At 47.5% G+C, this 20,078-nt stretch overlaps 1 protein-coding gene across 1 annotated transcript in view; it reads left to right on the forward strand.

The window, feature by feature from the left end:
• The window catches only part of LOC147120598 (ubiquitin carboxyl-terminal hydrolase 37-like), a 95,787-nt gene that overhangs the window by 23,785 nt on the left and 51,924 nt on the right, over window positions 1–20,078 (forward strand). The window contains 10 exon segments of the mRNA XM_085986726.1: window positions 1,293–1,500; window positions 8,411–8,570; window positions 11,021–11,056; window positions 11,059–11,120; window positions 11,510–11,685; window positions 13,812–13,889; window positions 14,174–14,271; window positions 15,795–15,873; window positions 17,742–17,903; window positions 19,536–19,667. Of these exon segments, the coding sequence (XP_085842852.1) occupies window positions 1,345–1,500; window positions 8,411–8,570; window positions 11,021–11,056; window positions 11,059–11,120; window positions 11,510–11,685; window positions 13,812–13,889; window positions 14,174–14,271; window positions 15,795–15,873; window positions 17,742–17,903; window positions 19,536–19,667 (1,139 nt within the window). The 5' untranslated portion in view covers window positions 1,293–1,344.

Here is a 20,078-nt window from a genome sequence, read left to right on the forward strand (position 1 = left end):
TACAACATTACAACAGTGACTTAAAAAGTACTTCATTGGCTGGAAAGTGCTTTGGGACATCCTGAGGTCATGAAAGTCTTTCTTTTATAGGTGCAGGGTAGGACAGGCCATGCCTGAGGCACAGTTGGAGAGGGCGAGAAGTGGTGTCACGAGCCAGTGTATGGATGCAAAGAGATTAGGGGCGACAGGCTGGGCAGCGGGATGGGGTGGCAGACGGGCTGGGCAGCGGGATGGGGTGGCAGACGGGCTGGGCAGCGGGATGGGGTGGCAGACGGGCTGGGCAGCGGGATGGGGTGGCAGACGGGCTGGGCAGCGGGATGGGGTGGCAGACGGGCTGGGCAGCGGGATGGGGTGGGAGACGGGCTGGGCAGCGGGATGGGGTGGGAGGCGGGCTGGGCAGCGGGATGGGGTGGGAGGCGGGCTGGGCAGCGGGATGGGGTGGGAGGCGGGCTGGGCAGCGGGATGGGGTGGGAGGCGGGCTGGGCAGCGGGATGGGGTGGGAGGCGGGCTGGGCAGCGGGATGGGGTGGGAGGCGGGATGGGGTGGGAGGCGGGATGGGGTGGGAGACGGGCTGGGCAGTGTCAGAGGAGATTGGGCAGTAGCAGAGTTGCTGAGGATGCACACAGGCAGTAGGTTAGTTGATTCAAACCACTTTTTAAAAAAAACAAAAAAAAACAACTCAGGCTGGCTGTGAAGATGGAGGTGAAGTTGGCAGGAAATGCTCATGGCCACTTTCTGGAAGTGTTGCGTGATTAGCACAGCTAATCAGCAGGTCACGATCCATCCATTCAGACACATAAGCAGCATTTGATAAGTTGTGTGGTTTTAAAGTTTCTCTCCATCACTGGCTGCACAATCTACAGGATGCACTGCAGCCACTCATCACGGTTACTCTGACAGCGCCTCCCTCTCCTGCAGCCTCTGCCACCAAGAAGGACAAGAGCACCATCGCCTCCAAGTGTCTCACCATCCTGCCTCGGACATAAATCAACATTCCTCCACCGTCACTTGGTTAATATCTTGAAATTCCCTATTTAACAGCACTGTGAGTGCACCATCGCCACATGGACTGCAGCGGTTCAAGTGGAAGGCTCACCACCACCACCTTCTCAAGGGCACTTAGGGATGTGCAGTACATGTGACCTTACGAGTGTCGTTTCACACCCAGAGAACAAACTTAAAGAAAAGTTAGTTTGTTCACCTAAAGGGAACTGATTGTGTTTCGACTGCTTTTCTTTTGGGTGAGAATAAATTCTGCAGAAGCTGTAATCCCTTTAAAAATGTTTTTACAGGTCTAATGGTGGAGTTGACGGCTGTTTGAGAGCCTGATAAATCCTTTCCACGATGTCACTGATGAAAATTTACGGCCAGATCCGGCTCAACAGCCTCCAGACCGGCACCACAAAGTGGAGAGAAGGCAGCTTTGAAATCGTGGAGAAGGACAACAAAGCTTCGCTGATTGTGCTCTTCGACTGTGGAGGTCCCTCCAGAACATTCCAGGTACCATAGCGCCAAAGTACAGCCAGGGCCAAGAAGCGAATGGGGGCCCGAAGAGCAAAATTGAGATTGGTCGGTTTCTATTGGGAAAGGGTATTAAGGGCTATGGAACCAAGGCGGGTAGATGAAGTATTGAGTCCAATTCTGGGCACCACACTTTAGGAAGGATGGCAAAGACTTTGGAGAGGGTGCAGAATAGATTTAATTGAATGGTTCCAGGGATGAGGGATTATAGTTACGTGGATAGACTGGAGAAGCTGGGGTTGCTCTCCTTGGAGCAGGGAAGGCTAAGAGGAGATTTGATAGAGGTGTTCAAAATCATGAAGGGTTTAGATGGAGTAAATAAAGAGAAACTGTTTCCAGTGGCTGCAGGCTCGATAACCAGAGGACACAGATTTAAGGTGATTGACAAAAGAACCAGAGGGGAAGATGAGAATGTTTCGCGCAACAAGTTATGATCTGGAATGCGCTGCCTGATAGGGCGGTGGAGGCAGATTCAATAGTAGCCTTCAAAAGGGAATTGGATAAATACCTGAAGGAGAAAAAATTGCAGGGATATGGGGAAAGCGCAGGGGGAGTGGGACTGACTGGATCGCTCTTCGAAAGAGCTGGCGCAGACTCGATGGGCCAAATGGCCGCCTCCTGTGCTGTAATATTCTTATCGAGTTAAGATACAGATCAGCCATGATCTAATTGAATGGCAGAACTGGCTTGAGGGGCTGAATGGCCTCCTCCTGTTCCTATGTACAAGTCCTCCGTCCCACTGTTGCTAACAGGTAGAGATTTAAAAATTGCTTTGTTCGCTGCCCCAGTATCTTGTAGTGAGCCATACAGGCCTGAGTGAATCCCTGGTTTATGTTAAGATAACATGACCTCACCAGGGGTAGCAGCATGGGCACTACAACAACAACTTGCATTTAAATAGCGACTTTGACATAATAAAATGTCTGAAAACACGTCACAGGAGCGTTATCAGACAAAATTTGACATATTAGGACAGGTGACCAAAAGCTTGGTCAAAGAGGTAGGTTTTAAGGAGTATCTTAAAAGAAAACAGAGATAGCGAGGCGGATGTATTCTGGAGCTTAGGGTCTAGACGGCTGTAGGCACGACTGCCAATAGTAGGGCGAAGGAAATTTGGGAGACATGAGGCTAGAATTGGAGGAGCGTAGATATCTGAGCATTGTAGGGCTGGAGGAGGTTAGAGAGATATGGAGGGGTGAGGCCATGGAGGGATTTGAAACATAGAAACATAGAGATAGGAGCAGGGGTAGGCCATTCGGCCCCTCGAGCCTGCTCCGCCATTCAATGCGATCATGGCTGATCATCCAAATTCAGTACCCTGTCCCTGCTTTCTCCCCATACCCCTTGATCCCTTTAGCCTTAAGAAATATATTCAACTCCTTCATGAATATATTTAATGAATTGGCCTCTACTGCCCTCTGGTAGAGAATTCCACAGGTTCACCACTCTCTGGGTGAAGAAATTCCTCCTCACTTCTGTCCTAAATGGCCTACCCCCTATCCTTAGACTGTGACCCCTGGTTCTGGACTCCCCGACCATCGGGAACATCCTTCCTGTATCTAGTCTGTCCAGTCCTGTCAGAATTTTATAAGTTTCAATGAGATCCCCTCTCATTCTTCTAAACTCCAGCGAATATAAGCCCAATCGACCCAATCTCTCCTCATACGTCATTCCTGCCATCCCAGGTATCAGCCTGGTGAATCTTCGCTGAACTCCTTCCATGGCAAGAACATCCTTCCTCAGATAAGGCGACCAAAACCGCACACAATACTCAAGATGTGGTCTCACCAAGGCCCTGTACAACTGCAGCAAGACATCCTTGTTCCTGTACTCAAACCCTGTCGCTACGAAGGCCAACATACCATTTGCCTTCTTAATCGCCTGCTGCACCTGCATGCTTACCTTCAGCGACTGGTGCACAAGGACACCCAGGCCTCGTTACACTTCCCCTTTCCCCAATCTACTGCCATTCAGATAATAATCTGCCTTCCTGTTTTTGCCACCAAAGTGGATAACCTCGCATTTATCCACGTTATATTGCATCTGCCATGCTTCTGCCCAATCACCCAACCTGTCCAAATCATCCTGGAGTTTCTCGGCATCCTCCTCACAGCACACGCCCACCCAGCTTTGTGTTGTCTGCAAACTTGGAGATATTACATCTAGTTCCCTTGTCTAGATCATTAATATATATTGTGAATAGTTGGGGTCCAAGGACCGATCCCTGCGGTACCCCACTAGTCACTGCCTGCCACTCGGGAAAAGACCCGTTTATTCCAACTCTTTGCTTTCTGTCTGCCAACCAGTTCTCTATCCAAGTCAATACCTTGCCCCCAATCCCATGTGCTTTAACTTTACATGCTAATCTCTTATGTGGGACCTTATCGAAAGCCTTCTGAAAGTCCAAATACAGCACATCCACTGGTTCTCCCTTATCAATTTTACCAGTAGATTAGTCAAGCACGATTTACCTTTTGTAAATCCATGCTGACTTTGTCCGATCCTGTCACACGGATGAGAATTTTATATTTGAGGCGTTGTCGGACCGGGAGCCAATGTAGGTCAGCGAGCACGGGGGGTGATGGGTGAAAGGGAATTGGTGAGAGTTAGGACACGGGCAGCTTCCTCAGTGGCTCTGGACTAGGCGCAGTGATATCATCCCGGGCTCTTGCTCCTCGTGGTTTTCAGTGACCCCCTGCGGGAAAAGTGCCCGTACGTGGAGGTCGGGTCAGGACACGGTCGGGTTTCAGCTGTGAGTTCAATAGTCAGCTGCCATTGCCCAGGCTTGAAGGCAAAGAATGTCCACTGGAGCAGGGTACAGGAAGAGAGAGTCGCCTCCTGAACCGTTCCCCAACACTCGGTGCCCTGCAGGAAAGGATGGGAGAAAATGGACCGGACATTAACCTGCAGTGAAACTGTTTGCAGCTCACTTTGAGATTCGTGTGCTGTATTTAGAAAAAGTCTTGTGGGTTTCTTGTCCGTTTCTTAACTTTTAGGCCAGAGAGGAAGCAAATCTGAACCATCCAGTTTAGCATTTATCTGAGGCATAATTAGTGGTAGAAAGTGGATTGACCCTTGTGATTGTTCTTCTCGATGCTCTTGGCAGCTAATTCAGGGAGTGGTGGCAGAGACCTCGGCACAGGAGACCTGTGACCCATCATTCGAGCCTCAAAACTCCACTTAGTCACCTCCGCAGCATGCTCAGTCACTTTCTCTCAGCCAAATGGCCTCTTTCCGTACTATAATTTTTATACAATTTTGTCCTCCCCTGGTTTTTTTTTAAATTTGTTTATGGGATGTGGGCATCGCTGGCAAAGCCAGCATTTATTGCCTATCCCTAATTGTCCTTGAGAAGGTGGTGGTGAGCTGCCGCCTTGAACCGCTGCAGTCCGTGTGGTGAAGGTACTCCCACAGTGCTGTTAGGGAGGGAGTTCCAGGATTTTGACCCAGCGACGAGGAAGGATCGGCAATATACTTCTAAGTCAGGATGGTGTGTGACTTGGAGGTGGTGGTGTTCCCATGCGCCTGCTGCGCTTGTCCTTCTAGGTGGAAGAGGTCGCGGGTTTGGGAGGTGCTGCTGAAGAAGCCTTGGCGAGTTGCTGCAGTGCATCTTGTAGATGGTACACACTGCAGCCACGGTACGCCGGTGGTTGAGGGAGTGAATGTTTAAGGTTTGACTCCGATTGCCAGGACATGAGGAAAAAACTCAGAAAAATATCAAACCAAAAACACAGACAACCAGAAAACGAGGAATTACGCCTTCCTTATTGTCAGGCACTAACACAATACAAAAACACACTCAGAACCAAGAAAGAGCAGTATATTAAGAATACACTCCTTTCAATTGAGGAATCCATTGATTCCAATTGTTTCTGGGACAACTGGAATACATTACACAAAAAAACAACACGACGAATTGGCCATTCAAAACGGAGACACATGGGAAAACCATTTTGAAAAATTATACCAGAAAAACACACTAAGCCCAGAGCAATACCAAATATGCGAAAAACTGGAAAAGCTCAAATTTGCCATAAAAGATAACCAAAACCCGATAGACCCCATAATATCTGAAAAAGAGCTATTTGAAAAACTCAAGGACCTGCGACCAGGAAAAGCTTGCGGTGCAGACGGCATCCTAAGCGAGATGATTAAACACACGGACGATAAAATGAAATTGGCTGTACTGAAACTCTTCAACTTGGCTCTGAGTGTCGGTTACTTCCCTGATATCTGGAACAAAGGACTCATAACGCCCATATACAAAAGTGGAGACAAAGTTGACCCAAATAACTATCGAGGCATCTGTGTAAACAGTAACCTGGGGAAGGTTTTCTGTAGTATCATAAACAAAAGACTTATAAACTTCCTTGAGGAGCACAATGTCTTGAGTAAAAGCCAAATTGGATTCCTACCAAACTATAGAACATCAGATCATCACCCTGCAGACCCTAATTGACAAACATGTTCATCAAAACAAAAGCAAAATTTTTGCCTGCTTTATAGATTTCCAGAAGGCTTTCGATTCCATCTGGCACGACGGTCTATTCTTGAAACTTATTGAAAGTGGTGTAGGGGGAAAAACATATGATGTAATTAAATCAATGTATACAAACAATAAATGTGCAGTTAAAATTGGAGACAAACAAACAAAATACTTCCCACAGGGGCGTGGTGTGACGCAGGGCTCGCCCATCTCACCGACACTCTTTAATATTTACATAAATGAGTTGGCAAAACTACTTGAACAATCTACAGCACCCGGCCTCACCCTATATGAATCCAAGATTAAATTCCTCCTCTATGCAGATTACCTGGTTCTGCTGTCACCAACTAAGGAGGGTCTACAGCAGAACCTGGATCTGCTAGAGTCATTCTGTCAGACCTGGGCCCTGACAATAACCCCCAAAAAACCAAAGTCCTTGTGTTCCAGCAAAGATCCAGACATCAGGGACCCAGAATAAATTTCACACTAGGAACAACTAAAATTGAACAAATCACTAACTACACATACTTGGGCTTAAAAATCAGCTCTACGGGAAATTTTCATCTGGCTGTGAATGAAATGAAAGAGAAAGCTAGAAGGGCTTTCTATGCCATTAAAAAATCAATCCAAATAGAAATCCCAATTAGCATTTGGCTCTCAATTTTTAAATCAGTAATTGAACCAATTGCACTCTATGGCAGTGAGGTGTGGGGACCGCTAACACAACAAAAATTTGCAAAATGGGACAAGCACCCAATTGAGATCCTACATGCAGAATTCTGTGAAAGTATCCTCCGGACTCTCAGGAAAACCGTGCATGCAGGGCAGAACTAGGCCAATATCCATTAATAATTACTATCCAAAAAAGAGCCACCAAATTTTGGAAACACCTAAAAATGAGCAACCCCCACTGCTATCCTTACAAAGCCCTGAAATGCCAAGAGAGGACCATAAAGAAGAATACCCTCAGTCAACTAGTCCTGGGACTCAGTGAAGTAACTATTAACACTACTAACAATAACCAGCCCCAGGACAGTGACATCGTAGTACAGAGAATTCGACCCAACACAATTGTCACTAAGCAAAAGGAAAAATATCTGTCATGTTGGGCAGAAACAACAAAAACCCAAAACAAACTCAATTGCTACTTGGCCCTAAACAGACAATACAACATGGCTGAATACCTGACCATGGTAAAGGATAGCAAACTGAGAAAAACCTTGACAATGTACAGACTTAGTGAACATAGCCTGGCCATCGAAAAAGGCAGACACAGACAGACCCGGCTGCCAAGAGAGGACAGGATATGCTCTCACTGCAGTCAGGGAGTGGTGGAGACACAGATGCACTTCCTCACAGCTTGTGGAAAATATCAGGGAGAATTTCTACCCAAAATTCACAAAAATATGCCCTGAATTCAGAAATTTGAATGACGACCAAAACTCCCATACCTACTAGGGGAACAGAGAAATTGTGTAACCTTAGCGGCACACTATGTCACAGCTTGCCATAAACAGAGGGACAACCATTAAACCTAAGAAAAGAGTATATACAAATTATACGAATGTATATTTATACACTCAGGGATATATCTGTTTATACACTGTATGGATAGACCTGCGTTTGTGTTCAACCATGAATGTTTTTCGATGCTTTGGCAACATAAGATGTACCTTGTCATGCCAATAAAGCGATTTGAATTGAATTGAATTGAATTGGATGGGGTGCCAATCAAGCAGGCTGCTTTGTCCTGGATGGTGTCGAGCTTCTTGAGTGTTGTTGGAGCTGCACTCGTCCAGGCAAGTGGAAAGTATTCCACCACACTCCTGACTTGTACCTTGTAGATGGTAGAAAGGCTTTGGGGAGTCAGGAGGTGAGACACTCGCTGTAGAATACCCAGCCTCTGACCTCTTGTTGCCACAGTATTTATGCCACAGTCTTTCAGCAGGGGTCTCTGGAGTGGGAACCTTGGCTGATTTTCCCTCCTTTTATAGGTTAATATTTTGGGCAGGAACCTTGATTAGAATGCTCTCCTTCGGGTGCTACTGGAGCCGCTGTGTTTTTTCAACTTTACAGTCTACCTTCCTTCAAAGTCGCTTAATTCAAATGATCTACCAATTTTAAAAAAAATGAAAGACTGTAAATTCCCACTTTGCTGTGTTATTAACAATGTTGACTTCAGTTTATTGGATAATTCAAATTTTTAGGTTAAAATAATCCCTTTGAAATCAGTCGATTGAGTGCGCTGGAGGTTTCAGTGGATTGCTGAGCCTTTTTTTACGAAGCCTTGTCTGATAGTTTTGCTTCATTGCTCAAGGTCGCGGAATCATACAGCACAGACTGGATGCATGTCTCTGATACCAAGCTCTTTTTTTTTCCTTTTCCTCCCTTCCCTGTGGATAGTTGAGCCACAATGTGAAGGTGGTGAAAATCAGCCCCTCGATGAAGCAACACAGCCGACTGCTGCTGACACTGCAGGACAAGAGCAGCCTGATTATCGACAAGGCTCCAAGCACAGACGCTCTGCTCCTGAAGGAATACCTGGAGGACCTGAGCGAAGTGGGTGAGTGCAGCGTTCAAAATGGAACGTGCGCCAGCTGGTGCCAGTCAGGACGACTGTCGGCCAGCGACCGCAGGCTGTAATAACATAAATAAGAACAGGAGTAGGCCATATGGCCCCTCTAACCTGCTCTGCCATTCAGTAAGTTCATGGCTGAACTTCTAATCAACTCCACCTCCTGTACTGTCTCTATATCCCTTGATTTGCTTAGTGCCCAAAATCTATCGATCTCTTATGAAAGGTTTTGATAGAGTGGATACAGAGAGAATGTTTCCACTTGTGGGGAAGAGCATAACTAGAGGCCATCAATAGAAGATAGTCACCAAGAAATCCAATAGGGAATTCAGAAGAAACTTCTTTACCCAAAGAGTGGTGAGAATATGGAACTCGGTACCACAGCGAATAGTATGGATGCATTTAAGGGGAGGCTGGACAAACATGAGGGAGAAAGGAATAGAGGGTTATGCTGATAGATTTAGATGAGGAAAGACTGGAGGAGGCTCAAGTGGAGCATAAACACCGGCATGGACTAGTTGGGCCGAATGGCCTGTTTCTGTGCCGTATATCCTATGTAATTACACTCAACGACTGAGCCTCCGCAGCCCTCTGGGGTCGAGAATTCCAAAGATTCACAACCCTCAGTGAAGAAATTCCTCCCCATCTCAGTCCTAAATGGCCGACCCCTTATTCTGAGACTCTGACCCCCTAATCTAGTCTCCCCAGCCAGGGGAAACATCCTCCCTGCATCTATCCTGTCAAGCCCTGTAAGAATTTTATGCGTTTCAATGAGATCACCTCTCATTCTTCTAAACTCCGAAGAATATAAGCCCATTCTGAAGGTCACCGACCTGAAACATTAACTCTGTGTCTCTCTCCACAGATGCTGCCTGACCTGCTGAGTGTTTACAGCATTTCCTGTTTTATTTCACCAACTGAAGACCCATTTTAAATGCGGCCCCTCCCCCAATCTCTTTTTAAAGGGGCACAACTAATAAAAGAAATTTGAACAAAAACAAAAAGGAAACTTAGAAGAAGGCATTAGGATTTAGTTTTATAAGGATTCACCGAGGGCCCGATGAGGTGCAAGAGACTCTGAAACAAAAGCAAAATACTGCGGATGCTGTAAATTTGAAATAAAAACAGGAACTGCTGAAAAAACGACTCTGCCGGTCAGGCAGCATCTGTGGAGAGAGAAACAGAGTTAATGTTTCAGGTCGGTGACCTTTCGTCAGAACGATGAATTACAATGGCGTGTGACATCATGGGTCAAAGTACATTGGCATGTCCAAATCCAGGGGCAACGGCTCAACCCCTCAAGTTCATTCTGCAGAGCTGTGAATTCCACAGATTTTAATATTCTGAGTCCCCCCCCCCCCCCCAAATCCCCCGGTAATTCAATATTTTGGTCTTGAGCGTTTTAAACTATTTCAAATTTATCTCACCCCTTCTCTCCACCTTCCCCCCCCCCCCCCCCCCCCCCCCCCCCAAAACACACAAACCTCTCCCCGGTGCCGCACAGTATCCTCCAGTGGAGAAAGCGGGCACCAGCCCTGCTTCCAGCTGACTGGCGTGTGCGAATAGTCCAAGGAGGGTGCTGTACGTAGTCATAGTGCCAACCCGCAAAGGCATGGCTGAGATTGCAAGCCCGGATTCCACTGGTGAATGGAACAGTGGCTGGAGGTTGGTGGATTGCTTGGGGCCTTTTCACTAAGCCTTGACTCAAAGTTTCGCTTCATCGATCATGGTGTCTGTCTTTGTAAAATCACACAGCGCAGGAGGAGGCCATTTGGCCCATCGTGCCTGTGCCGGCTCTTTGAAAGAGCTCTCTAATTAGTCTCACTCCCTTGCTCTTTCCCAGAGCCCTGCAATTTCTTTCCTTTTCAAATATTTATCCAATTCCCTTTGGAAAGTGAATATTGAATCTGCTTCCACAACTCTTTCAGGCAGTGCATTCCAGATCACAACTCGCTGCATAAAAAAATTCTCATCTCCCTTTTTTTTTTGGAAATCACATTAAATCTGTGTCCTCTGGTTACCGACCCTCCTGCCAGTGGAAACCGTTTCTCATGATTTTGAACACCTCTATTAAATCTCCCCATAACCTTCTCTGCTCTAAGGAGAACAACCCCAGCTTCTCCAGTCTCTCCATTTATCTGAAGTCCCTCCCATATAAATACAGATCTTAGAAACCCAGTGATCGTCCGATTCCTCCCCTGGTATCTAACCTTGTTCTGATACTATTTGGATCAATGTTCCCCGTAATTTTTTGGGGGCTGCGTGGCCCATTCAAAATTCCGCGCATACAGGATTTTTTTTTCGATTTAAAAGCCAGCTCACCGGCTGTGCACCTCTGGAGCGCTGCGCAGCTTAAAAGGGAACTTTGATTTGGGTCGTTCCAGTCCACTGCTGCTGTGAAGTTTTTGTTCTGTCTCACGTCCACTATTCCGTTTCAGGGAGAAAGCCACATCAAGGATCCAGCAACTTTGGAGGAATGTTGGAAAGCGGGTTATGTCGAAGGAATCTCACCGACAGCTGTCTAATATAGAGAACCAGGTGGGTAACCATCGGCCGGTTTGTATTGTAAAATAGTCAATGCGACTTTCAGATATTCTTCCAGTCTCCGCAGAATGGATGTTCGACCTGGGGGGGGGGGGGGGGGTGGGGTGGTAGTGCTTTGTTGAGATTCCATTCTCTACCTTATCCAGCGATGAAACGAAAACCTGTGAATTTTGAAATCTGTTAATTTCCCAGACAATCTGAAATAGACAGCAGGCCGTTCAACATCCGAGAGACTCGTGCCTGGGCTGGGATCTTTCATCACAGCTGATGTCTTTGCCATTTTCTGGTTGTTCCAGCATTTGCAGCTTTCCCCTCTTTTCCTCACTGCGCTTAAATTTTTTTAAAAAAAATACGAGCTTGTGACCGTGAAACATTTCTTCTAGACGCCAGCCAGACGAGACGAGACTCCGACCCGGAAATCGCTGAGCAGCCCAGGCCGGGCATCCCTGCAGCATGGGCCGAAAACTCTGCAAGCGAGCGGTACCCCAGGCAGCCGGATGGGGACGGCACTGACCTCAACCTCTCACACCATGTCCAGGACAGTCCTATCTGAAAACCGGTAAGAGACAGTTTACAGAAGTTATGTCTTGCGTCAGTTTTACTGTAACTATGCAATTTAACACACAAGGAGGATAGTATACATAAGAATTAGGAGCAGGAGTAGGCCATATGGCCCCTCGAGTCTGTGCCGTCATTCAATAATATCATGGCTGATTTTTGACCTCCACTCCACTTTCCGATCCCATATGCCTTGATTCCCCTCGTGTCTGAAAATCTATCGATCTCAGTCTTGAATATATTCAACAATCGAGCCTCCACAGCCCTCTGGGGTAGAGAATTCCAAAGATTCACAACCCTCTGAGTGAAGAAATTCCTCCTCATCGCAGTCTTAAATGGCTGACCCCTTATCCTGAGACTATCCCCCCCCTAGTTCTAGACTCTCCAGCCAGGGGCAACAATCTCTCAGCATCTACCCTGTCAATCCCCCTCAGAATGTTATGTTTCAATGAGATCACCTCTCATTCTTCTGAACTCCTGAGAGCATAGGCCCATTCTACACAATCTCTCATAGGGCAACCCTCTCACCTTCCAAAGAAGGGGAGGTGATTCCGGGCTAATTGACAGCTTTGAACGGAGCTGGATCGATATCTGTTGAGAAGGCGGATCGAAGATTGCGGAGTCTTAACAGTTTCTTGTTTCCACCCCCGTCCCTTCCAGAGGTAGAGATGGGCACTTCTGTGTTCCTTAAATCAGGGACTCTGTGAGGAGGGGAAGGTGTTGGGAGTTTGATGAGGGCAATAAGACTCTGGATGGAACGGGACTGATGGGCCGAATGGTCCCATCTTGCTCTGGGCTTTATTCCTCCGCACACGCTTGTACTACACTCCCTCATTTCTCCTGTGGACAGAGTTGAATTAAGGGTTTAAAATAATAATGGTGTAGTTTGGCTCTTACCAACTGCATTGTACAACAGTAGTAACAGAGAACACAATATGTAGGATAAACCTGTGCCGGGGGGGGGGGGGGTCACTTTGCTGCAGCAGAACAGTTTGAATTAACATCCACTCTGTATCTTACTGACCTTTTTATCACAGGTTCTAACTTGTTTGCCAATGTCCAACATTGTCTGCAACAGTACATTGGCGGGAAGGTGTTTAGAATAGATTCTAATGAAGCCGGTTGTCCTACATAAAATGACCATTGGGTTAGCTCAACTGTACACTTGTACAAAGTTAATTCATGGAATCCACTGTCTCTCCCAACGCAATCAATAGGGAGTTGGTTCGAATGGGCTGCCTGCCCCAGTGCAGAGCATGGGGACACTGGGCTCCATCTATGTAGGGAATGCGGAGGCTCTTGGAATGGGCTGCCCCTCTATGTAGAGAATGGGGAACGGGCTAGAATGATAATGGTGCAGCTTTGAATGGAAGAGAAAATAAGAGGGTTACAGGGTTGATATTAAGGCAGAAGGGCGATGGAGTCTAATTGGTTCCACTACATACACCTGAACAGAAGAAGAGTACTGTGTACAGTTCTGGGCCCCACACCTTAGAAAGGATATATTAGCCTTGGAAGGAGTGCAGTGCAGATTCACCACAACGTTACCAGGGCTCCAAGGGTTAGATTATGAGGAGAGATTACATAAAAGTAGGCTTGTGTTCCCTGGAATATAGAAGGTTAAAGGGTGATTCTGAGCTTTTAAGGATTTTGGAAGGAATTGATAGGGTAGATGGAGAGAAACTTTTTCTGCTGGGGGGAGGGGGGAAGGAAGGAGTCTAGGACAAGGGGACATAACCTTAACATTAGAGCCAGGCTATTCCGGAGAGAAGTTGGGAAACATTTCTTCATGCAAAGGGTGGTAGAAGTTTGGAACCCCCTCCCACAAAAAGCAGTAAGTGCTAGCTCAATTAATCATTTTAAATCTGAGATCGCTAGATTTTTGCTAGACAAGGACGTTAACGGATATGGAGACAAGGCGGGTGGATGGAGTTAAGATACAGACCAGCCATGATCTCACTGAATGGTGAAACAGGCTCGAGTGGCTGAATGGCCTCCTCCTGTTCCTGTGTTCGTACGGGTTGGTTAGGTTTTTCTGATTTCTAACTCGTTCTCAAATGTTGTGTGTTTGCAGCATCATCTTTAGCACCTTAATTCATTAATCCTGTGACTGTCTTATTATTGAAGGAGCGAGAAAAGAAAGAGGATGCTGACTCCAGACCTGGAACTGACTGAAGATTATCCCAAAGAGAACGACTCCTCCAGGTTCGTATCTGCTGGATGCGTTGGGTCAGAATCTTAACGATGCTGTTTCAAGGGAATTGGAAGGGTCCCGTGTTGGAGCCGAATGTTGAGAAATGGGAGTTATGCAAGGAGTAGGGGTGGGGCGCACTAGGGATAGCAAAGGGGGAGATGGCAGTGTGCAGTGGCAAAGGAGATGGTGTTGCTGTTTCGGGAGCGGAGGTGGGGCTAATGTGTGACTTGTGACCCAGCAAGATTGTATAGAAAATTGATCTGCTGGTTAGATTTCAATCTATCTTTTGTTACAGCAATAACAAGGCGACTGGTGACCCTGCTCGCAAGTTCCTGACCAACTGCCGAGAAAAGCAACTCCACCTGAAGCAGGCGGAGGAGAGCAGGAACTCTGGTAAGTGTTTTCTTTGTTTGTTTGAAAAAAATCATGGAGGCAGGCCGACGAAATCTTCAGCCACGGAGCTACTCCTGTCCCCGTCACTGTTGAGGGGCATGCCAAGTAGAGTTGAAGTATTGAAGATTAATTTGCTTTATTCGCAGTGCTTCTGATCGCTCGAGAACTGTACTTGATGGTAAGTCAGAATGTTGAGGGTTCGAGCCCCACTCCAGACACTGAAGCACATAACCTGTCCTGCAGTACGGAGGGAGTGCTGCATTGTCGGAGGTGCCATCATTCAGATGAGACGTTAAACCGAGGCTCCATCTGCCTTCTCAGGTGGATGTAAAAGATCCCATGACACTATTTGAAGAGCCGCGGAGTTATAGACTCAAAATGATATAGCACAATAGGAGGCCATTTGGCACATTGCGACTGTGCTGGTTCCTTCTCCCAGTGTCCTAGGCAATATTTATCTCTCAACCAACGCCTAAAACAGATTATCTGGTTATTTACATCATTTCTGTTTGTGGGACCTTGCTTTGTGCAAATTGGCTGTTACATTTCCCTGAGACTACACATTAAATGTAATTCATTGGCTGTAAAGCGCTTTGGGACATCCTGAGGATGTGAAAGGCGCTATAGAAATGCAAGTCGTTCATTCTTCCTCTAAAGTGCATCCGGAGGAGAGTTTGTTCTGCTTGCGGTACTCGCCCTTTAATTTTCACACAAGATTCTCTCAGGAAGTATGCTAACAAAATCTATTATCACCTGGAGAGCTGGCAGCCTGGATCTCTGGACCCCTCCTGGGCTGCTACGATGTTGTACATAGGAGTGTTTGGGACAGTGTAGAGGGAGTTTTACTCTGTATCTAACCCGTGCTGTACCTGCTCTGGGAGTGTTTGATGGGACAGTGTAGAGGGAGCTTTACTCTGTATCTAACCCGTGCTGTACCTGCCCTGGGAGTGTTTGATGGGACAGTGTAGAGGGAGCTTTACTCTGTATCTAACCCGTGCTGTACCTGCCCTGGGAGTGTTTGATGGGACAGTGTAGAGGGAGCTTTACTCTGTATCTAACCTGTGCTGTTCCTGCCCTGGGAGTGTTTGATGGGACAGTGTAGAGGGAGCTTTACTCTGTATCTAACCCGTGCTGTACCTACCATGGGAGTGTTTGGTGCTGACACTGGGTGCCTTCAAGTGTTTTCTTTGTAGTAATATCCCTCACCTTGTGATAAATAAGAATATTGGTATAATTAAAAAATATATATTTGAATCCCATTTACAAGTACCACAGCGACAACTCTCCCATCTCTGGGTTCGAGTCTGCCCAAATGAATGAAGCTGTGTGTGGGACCCATTGTGAAAGAAGTTCAGGGTATCTGTTTTTTTCCTTGTTGCGGGATACCTTTTAATCGTGAACCCGCAGTACCGGGGGCACCAACAGACAGTGTGTTTGGGAGATGGAGGTATATCCAGCTGGGGTAGATTAGGGCGCTGGTTTCGAGCTCTGTGGTGTTTTAACGTCTGTCCAACTCTTTGCAGGTACAGTGCCGCTGCAGTCCTTTTATGGAAGCAGATCCTCTTCCAAGGATTACACCGCGGGAAATTCGTTCTTGGATAGGTAAGCCTTGCTGTAGGTGTGCTGCCAACTTAACCCCATTTCAGCAGCAAGGGAGTCCTTTTCTCCTTGCCATGTTGTCACGGGGCTTGTTTAGCCTGTTGGTGACTACGAGTGATAGTGCACTGGCCTCAATGCGACATCTAATGCAATGTGCGTCTTATCTTAAATTGCTCCAAAGTGGGATCAGTAATCACCAGTGTTTTGTAAAATCCTCTCCAGTGAATTTGGAAGGGCTAAAGTGCATCATTTCACTGGGTGTTATTTTTCCCAGTTCAAGTAGGCATGATGGGAAAATCATACAGGTTCAACAGTGTGGTGGCTATGGTACTGGGCTAGATCCCACCATGGCATGTTATAGTATTGAATAATAAGTCTGGTAACTTGTGGGCTGGCATCAGAAAAGTGACCATGAAGCTGCTGAATTGTTGTAAAACCCAACTGGTTCACTAATGTCGTTCAGGATAGGGAATTTTGCCACCCCCATCGGTATAGCCTACGCATGACGGCAGTCCCACACTTTGCAATGTTCTTGCCCTCTGAAGTAGCCATGCATATTTCCCAGGCAAAGTGCTAGACAGTGATGGCTCCATTTTTAAATATTAAAGAGAGTTGGCATTTTCTCCTGAACCCACAGAGCTCTCACTGGGGTTCATCTGCACGGTCGTGAGCCAAACACTGAGCCATTCTTCCTATCTGAACCCAAGCAGCAAGTGTCCCCACGTTATTCGACTGTGGAGGGCAGTACAGCCACACACCATCCTGTCCCCAACAGGCGCATTTCCGGCAGGAGTCACTGGGTGGAATTGCGATTGAGACCAGGCGTGCTGGCTGATGGAAGAAAGAGACTTGTATTTCTGTTGCGCCTTTCACAACCTCAGGATGTCGCAAAGCACCTTGCAGCCAATGAAGTACTTTTGAAATGTTGAAATTCAGGAGAAACTTCTTTTCCCAGAGAGTGTTTAGAATGTGGAACTCGCTACCACAAGGAGTAGTTACGAACAAACATACGAACAACGATGATGGGTAAAGACCCTCTGGTCCATGCAGCCTGTCCCACACTATTGCGATACCTTGTGTATCACAATATATACACTCTCCATCCCACCTGAAACCATGTGATCTCCTGGGAGAGGTAAAAAACCAGGCCAATTTGGGGGGAAAAATCTGGGAAATTCCTCTCCGACAATCTAGGCGATCAAAACTAGTCCAGGGGCTCACTCTGGCCCTGAATTTCCTGCAGTGCCCACCTTCTGTAAGAGGTGATCTCCGCCTCAGCCAGGAACCGGGCCAGCTCTCACTCGAAGTTGACGCGAATAGCTTAGATGCATTTCATAGAAGAATGGTTACAGCACGGAGGGAGGCTATTCGGCCCATCGAGCCCGTGCCGGCTCTCTGCAAGAGCACTTCAGCTAGTCCCACTTCCCCGTCGCCCTGCATTTCTTTCCTTCAGATACTTATCCAACTCCCTTTTGAAAGCTGTGATTGAATCTGCCCCCACCACCCTTTCAGACAGTGCATTCCTGATCTTAATCACTTGCTGCGTAAAATTTTTTTTTCGTTAACGTCGCCTTTCATTCTTTTGCCAATCACCTTAAATCTGTGTCCTCTGGTTCTCAACCCTTTTGCCAATGGGAAGCTAGATAAGCACGTGAGTGAGAAAGGAATAGAAGGAAAGCGCCTTGGGGCCTTTTAGTACGTTAAAGGCACGATATATAAATGCAAGTTGTTGATCATGCTGATATGGTGAGGTGAAGTAAATAGATTAGGAGGAGGCCTGCGTGGAGCATAAACACCGGCACAGACCGGTTGGCCTGAATGAACTGTGTGTGTGCTGTAAATTCTGTGTATTTATCTCTCTCTTTTGGCAGGTCTGGCCTCTCTGGCCAGGCTCCCTCAGCTAAAAGGAACCTGGGATTTTTACCTCAGCCCACGCCCCAGTCGGTGAAGAAACTGCGCCTGAATCAGGATTACACGGGATGGAACAGGCCTCGGGTGCCCCATGCCACCCAGCCCGCACAGCCGCTGCAGGGGTAAGAAACCAGCTGGTGCCTTCGTGGGGTAAATGCGAGCGTCACGTGCAACCTCGGGTTGGCGTTTTTGTCCTGAGACCGTCCTTGGCCACTCTCGCTGGGGCAGTGTCAGGCTGTCGGCGGGGTGAACTCTCTGAGCCACCAGGTTTAATTGTCAGTGGTTCTGTGCTTTCTTACATTCAGCCCGATGGTGCTGTTCCTTTGCGCCCAGTCTCCCCGATTCGTGATCCTAACAAATTGATTCAAATTCCCGAAGGAAAGTTCTGTCGAATTTCTTCCACAGTAACTGAGCGAATCTCCCGGGCTATCTGTCTACCCTCGCGTCCTATACCACTGTCCAGATCACTAGATACAGACGAGGGCCTGTCCAGGGCATCCCCCATCACAATATCAAATGGTTGCTGGGATTGCTGCCTCCGTTCGACAGGCTGATTGCTCCTGGTGTGATAAAGGGCCGTTTGGCACCTTGCTCGGCGTGACATTTCCGCGGCCCCAAAACCTCGGGAACCCCGTGTTCCTCTGAGCGTTTAATGACCTGTTGGGCTCGCAGTCCCATTGCATTTATCCAGTCACACAAAAATCTAGGCTGACACTCCCAGTGCAGTACTGCGGGAGTGCTGCACTGTCGGAGGTGCCGTCTTTCGGATGAGACATTAAAGCGAGGCCCCGTCTGCCCCCTCAGGTGGATGTAAAAGATCCCACGGCACTGTTTTGAAGAGGAGATGGGGAGTTATCCCCGGTTACCTGGCCAATATTTATCCCACAATTAAAATCACTAAAATATTATCTGGTCATTATCACATTGCTGTTTCTGGGAGCTTGCTGTGTGTGAAATGGCTGCCGCACTTTCTGCTTTCCAATAGTGACTATACTTTATATTTTTAAAAAAAAGTACTTCATTGGTTGTAAAGCGCCTTGGGACGTCCTGAGGTCGTGAAAGGCGCTGTAGAAATGGAAGTATATCTGTCTTTCCCTTGTATAGGCGTTCCTTGTCGCAGCATCGACTGCTCAAGCTATATGTAGCACATTCCCAAAATCCTTCCTGGTCTCGCTGGGGCTTTTTCGTTTTGCGTTTGTGTCCTCTTCGCTCTCAGTCGAAACTAGTTAAGCCAACATGAGTGATTTTTTTTTTTTGCCATCCAGTACAAAGCAGCCCGCTTGATTGGCACCCCATCCACCACCTTAAACATTCACTCCCTCCACCACCGGCGTATCGTGGCTGCAGTGTGTACCATCTACAAGATGCACTGCAGCAACTCGCCAAGACTTCTTCGGCAGCACCTCCCAAACCCGCGACCTCTTCCACCTAGAAGGACAAGGGCAGCAGGTGCCTGGGAACACCACCACCTCCAAGCCACACACCATCCTGACTTAGAAGTATATCAGCCGTTCCTTCATCGTCGCTGGGTCAAAATCCTGGAACTCCCTCCCTAATAGCACTGTGGGAGTACCTTCACCGCACAGACTGCAGCGGTTCAAGAAGGCGGCTCAGCACCACCTTCTCAAGGGCAACTAGGGATGGGCAATAAAGGCTGGCCTTGCCAGCGACGCCCACATCCCAAGAATCAATTTTTTTTTTAAAAGCTGTCACTGATAGCCTGACTAATGGGATTTGTTTGCTTTGAACGGCAGGTTTTCTAACCTTGGCAATACCTGTTACATGAACGCCATCCTGCAGTCCCTGTTTTCAATTCAATCTCTGGCAATTGATCTGCTGAAGCAAGGCATCCCATGGAAGAAAATTCCAGCCAACACTCTGCTCAAGTAAGTGTTTCAGTATTGTGACGTGAAACTACAACTTGGCGCAATCTGAGAACCTGGACCCATTCATGTTATTTCAACAGCTTTTGTTTTACATATAGTGCATGCAGTATCGAGAAGCACAGGTCACTGTGGGACAGTAAATAATACTGTATTATTAATGGGCTGTGAGGGGGCTTAGTGAGACCTCTGCCTCTGGGGGGGGTGCAAGGGGATAATGAGGCCTCTGTCTCTGGGGTGGGGGGGGAGCGGCAAGTGAGGCCTCTGTCTCTGGCTGGGCGGGGGGGGTGGTGGTGAGTGAAGCCTTTGGCTTGGTTGGGGGGGGGGGGGGGGGGAGAGAAGAGAGTGAGGCCTGTCTCTGGCTGGGGGAGGGAGTGCAGTCTTTTGGGGGGGTGGGGAGTGAGGTCTCTGGCT

The sequence above is a fragment of the Somniosus microcephalus genome, chromosome 4 (genome assembly GCF_052327205.1).
Source record: "Somniosus microcephalus isolate GS21.2 chromosome 4, FLI_Smic_1.0, whole genome shotgun sequence".
Taxonomy (NCBI): Eukaryota; Metazoa; Chordata; class Chondrichthyes; order Squaliformes; family Somniosidae; genus Somniosus; species Somniosus microcephalus.